The following is a 4,556-nucleotide window of genomic DNA, read 5'->3' on the forward strand; positions in this document are numbered from 1 at the left end:
AAAAAAAAAAAAAAAATCACTCTCCCTCAGTGGTCAGAACCCAAGGAGATAATCTCTAATTGAATTACTATCAAAGACTGAATCTGCTTAAGAGCCCAGATCAATGTAGTACTTTTGGGAAACATTATGATACTCATTTTACTATGTTTTATCACTGGCCCCAGTACAAATCCCATTTTTATTGGTAAAATTTTCATTGTTCCACAATCAGAAGAAATCCTTAACCCTCATTACTGGCATTTAAAAAGCTCTTCTGTCCTTTTAAGATAGGGTCTCGCTATGCAATTCAGGCTGGCATTAAGTTCATTTTGTAGCCCAGGCTGCTCTGGAACTTAAACAATCCTCCTGCCTCAACCTCCTAAGTGCTAGGAGTACAGGCGTGGCCACTATGCCCAGCTAGAGAATACATTTTATGTCATCCTGCATGAATGTGCACCCACGCTGACTACTTCAGAGGAGATGAATGAAGCCAGGCTGAGCCCAAAGCGTTTTACATACCGTTTCTGCTGTTGAAGAGCACTGTTACAGGCAGATTCCTGTTGTGCCAGAGCTCCCTGAAGTGTGGACATGATCCGTCCCTGCCTTAAAGGTTGTACATTTTCTTTACTCAGCTCCCATTCATCTCCCTCCAGGGACATGGCTTCACTGTGAAGAAACAAAAACAAAAGTGATACCAGCACGGATTTCTCATAGCTCCCACCTGGTTTCCAAGTGTATAGTTGTAGGGTTACCTAATGGAAGAGAAAACTTGGCAAGGTTTTTGTGGTATCATAAAAATGAAATTTAAGATAAGAAAAGAGGGGCCAGGGAGATGGCTCAGTGGAATAAGCGCTTTCCCGGCAAGCACAAGGGCATGAGTTCAATCCCCAGTTCTGCCAAATAAATAAAAATAAATGAATAAGTAAATAGGTAAAGGACAGAAGTTCCACGCCTACTATTGAATGCATCATCTAGTTTAATTTGAAATTAGCAAACTGTTGGTCAGATTAACAGCCTATATTTTAACTGATGACTTCAAGCTGAAGCTTGGCTGGGTGCGATAGCTCACACCTGTAATCACAATCACTCAGGAGACAGAGGCAGAAGGATGGGCAAGTTCATGGCCTGGGCACCTTAACAAGACTCTACAGTATCTCAGAATAAAATCCTGGGCCAGGGAGATAGCTCAGCAGTCTAAGTGCCTGTCTGGCAAGTGCAAGGGCCCAGGTTTCATGCCCAGTACCACATGCTGTGCCAGCCTCACACTGAGCCAGCCACCAAGTCCAGGGGCAGTGGGATATGCCTGTAATCTTAGTGCTGGGGAGGCTGAGACAGGAGGATCCCTATGAGTCTGAGCTGCATAGTGAGACCCTGTGCCAAATACATAAATGAAAGATTTTAAAAACAAACAAAAAAGAATCAAAGTAAACTATGAAGGGCAGGAAATATTTCAGTGGTAGAGCACTTGCTCGTGTGCACAAGGCAACACAAAACAACACAAGTTTGTATATCCAGGTAGCCCAGACAAAAAGTTAACTATGCAAAATTAGCCCTCCACAGCCCCTACTAGAGGAACTCCCAAAACTTTTGGAAGGCAATTACAGTTTAGGGGGATGTACTCTGTACTTGAAAGCTCTAGAGTGGTCAGACAAAAGCCTGCTTCTAAGATGTTGTCTTTGGATGTTTAAAAAAAAAAAAAAAAAAAAAAATGACACTAACTTTCAAGTTAGAATTAAAATTAGTGAACACTAATCCAGATAATAGGTGAAAAAGTCTCTTCAAGAAAATAATTAAGCAGGCTGAGGACATAGCTCAGCAGCATAAGTGCCTGCCTGGCAAGTGCAAGGTCCTGAGTTTGATCCCCAGTACAAAAAAAAATAAAAAATAAAGTAGTAGGGCCCTGCTAATGCTGATCTGTAACCCTGGCACTCTGGAGACTGAGGCAGGATTCTGGGCTACAGAAACTGTAACTAGCCAGCCTGGGCTACATAATAAGACCTTGTCACACACACAAAAAAACAAAGTAATGAAGTCAGTGACTTAACAGTTTGGGTTATAACCACTCACATACTTTATTTTATTTATTTGTTTTTTTTGCGGAACCGGGGATTGAACTCAGGCCCTTGCATTTTCCAGGGAAGTGCTTATTCCACTGAGCCATCTCCCCAGCCCTACTCACATACTTTAAACTCTATTGTGTGGACACTATAAATGTGAAGGCCATCATGTCAGTTCTTTACCAGGGCCAAGTCCATGATACCGTACTAGTAAGCACTGAGTAAATGTTGAATTCATCTGAAGTATTTCTCTTGCTTTGAGACAGTCTCCCTAAATTGCCCAGTCTAGTCTCAAAAGTGTCCCAAACTAAAGTGGGACTGCTCCCTGCTCCTCCAGTTTTCACTCATCTCAAACAATAGCAATTCCATTCTTCCAGCTGCTCAAGCCAAAAATCTCACCACCAATTTTAATGCTCTCATCCCTGTCACTACCAGTCAGTCAGTCTTGTTGGCTGTACCTTCAAAATATTGCCAGAAATCTTTTTTTTTTCCATCCTCACTCAAATCACTCTTTTCTGGATTGATTTCAATAAGGTCATATCTGATCTCCATTTCATTCCATGTTTGCCTTTAGTTTATTTTTATTCAACACAACAGCTAACGTGACCACATTTAAAGCCAAGTCCTTCCAATGTCTGCATATTTACCTTTTTAAATTAATGTCTTTCTATTCTCCAGGTTCACTGTGCTCCATTACACAGCCCTTGGACATGCCTGGGGCAGGTTCCTCGCCTCCTTCCTGTTCTTTCTTCCCACTTACCTCCCCCAGAATCAAGCACCGCCGGCGCTTGAGTAGCCTGCAAGTCCTGACCCAGCTGATACCCTCTCAATGAGGCCTCCCTTTCAATCTATCTAAAGCTGCTCCAGCCCCCACCCAAGATTTCCTATCTTCCCTTCTTGGAATTCTTTTGGAACGACCACCACCTAATTTTTGCATTTCTAGTCTGCCTCCCTCACCCTTACCCCACTCCAACACCCTTCATGAGGACTGAAACTTCCGTGGCCTTTGTTTATTAGCTGCACTCAATGTTTAATAGGCGATTTTTTTTTTTAAAATAAGGAAAAGTACCAACGTGCAGAAAAGGGCTTTTTTACACCTCTACCGTTACTGGGGAAGTAACACATACCACAAATTGAGCATGTGTTTGGAAGCAGTTACTTTAAAAATACTTTGAGGCCGGACGTGGTGGTGCACGCCTGGAATCCCAGCACTCGGGAGGCTGAAGCACGAAAATGGTTGTCAGTTCGAGACCAACCTGGGCTAGAAAGTGAGTTCAAGGCCAGCCTGAACTGCGTAGTGAAACCCTATCTCAAAAAGACAAAAACAAACAAAAATTCTGAATTTTCCCAGCACCCCATAAAGTAGGACTAATAACAGCCTTTTCCAAATAAAAGATGTGTCCAAACTCAAACCGCGAGCGAACGGCGCCAGCTCTCTCTACCCCGGTGGGCCCTTGCACCCCTCCAGGCTCCTCGGACCTCGCGGGGCTCCCAGAGGCTCTTCTCCCTCACCCACCTGAGATCGGCTCTTTTCTTCGCCTCAGCCATCCTGCATTTCTTTCCTCAGAGCTGCCGACCGTCTAGGCTTCCTCTGCAACCTGCCCTCAAAGCCACCGAAATGACAAAAGGGTGCTTCTGGACGAGATCACGCAGCCAGCTCTCACAAACCGGCCAGCTCACGCGCCCATTCCGAGCCGCCAAGTTTCAAATTTAACGTTCCCGCGCGATCGACGTGGCTACGCCCTCTCCCTACATGCACCTCTCCCTCGAGGCATGCTGGGATACGTAGTTTATCCTGGGTTTAAGACCAGGGCCTGGTCGCGAGGCATAATGGGAGTAGTAGTTCGGGCGTGGGCAGTCAGTGGCCACCTAGTGCAGCATGTTTAGGCGATCCAAGGTCTCCCAGTGTTCTCAGCGACTCGGCTGTAAGAAGAGTCTGATCCAAAGGAGACTTTCAGCGCCAGAATTACTTTGGTGCCTTGAGTGTAGGGACATGTCTGTTCTGGTATTTTGGCCGGGCTATGGTCACTCCCTTCTTTCCACCAAGTCCCAGGCCTTCAGTTCTTAGGCCACTATGATCCAGTTGTTTCCTGCGCAACCCTCAAAACAAAAACTGGATTCTAATTTAGTGGGTGGGTTTTTTTGTTTTTGTTTTTGTCATATACTAGTACTGGTTTAGTACTACATTTTGTTTCTCAGGGTCTTGTTCATTCTACGCCTTCTCAATTTTGACCACTATCTTGGAAGTGTACCATTTGATTTTTTTTTTTTAATTAAATTTTTTGAACACCTGTCTTTGTAGCCTAGTCAAATGTCTCATAAATTGGGATACGTAGTTTACAACATATAGCACAATGAGGCTTAAAGTCCTTGCTTATTTCATTAAGCAGGGGAGGGAGAGACTAAGAGACACAGAAGGTGCTGTGTGGTCTTACTTGGAATCTGTGTTGTGGTTAAGCTGGACTATGACTGGACAGCCAACACAGAGGCAGAGAGCATTACAGGCTTCAGGTGCAACCA

General features: G+C 44.4%; 1 protein-coding gene across 1 annotated transcript in view; it reads right to left on the reverse strand.

Annotated features, from left to right (window-relative positions):
- Bub1b (BUB1 mitotic checkpoint serine/threonine kinase B) overlaps nt 1-3,724 on the reverse strand; it is an 84,090-nt gene extending 80,366 nt beyond the window's left edge. The window contains exons 1-2 of the mRNA XM_023712655.1: nt 3,553-3,724; nt 499-645 (exon numbers count right to left, since the gene is read on the reverse strand). Coding sequence (XP_023568423.1) covers nt 499-645; nt 3,553-3,584 — 179 coding nt within the window. The 5' untranslated portion in view covers nt 3,585-3,724. The remainder of the gene's footprint in view (nt 1-498; nt 646-3,552) is intronic.
- Between the last annotated feature and the right edge of the window lie 832 nt (nt 3,725-4,556).

This window comes from Octodon degus, unplaced genomic scaffold (assembly GCF_000260255.1).
Source record: "Octodon degus isolate 3935 unplaced genomic scaffold, OctDeg1.0 scaffold00002, whole genome shotgun sequence".
Lineage (NCBI taxonomy): Eukaryota > Metazoa > Chordata > Mammalia > Rodentia > Octodontidae > Octodon > Octodon degus.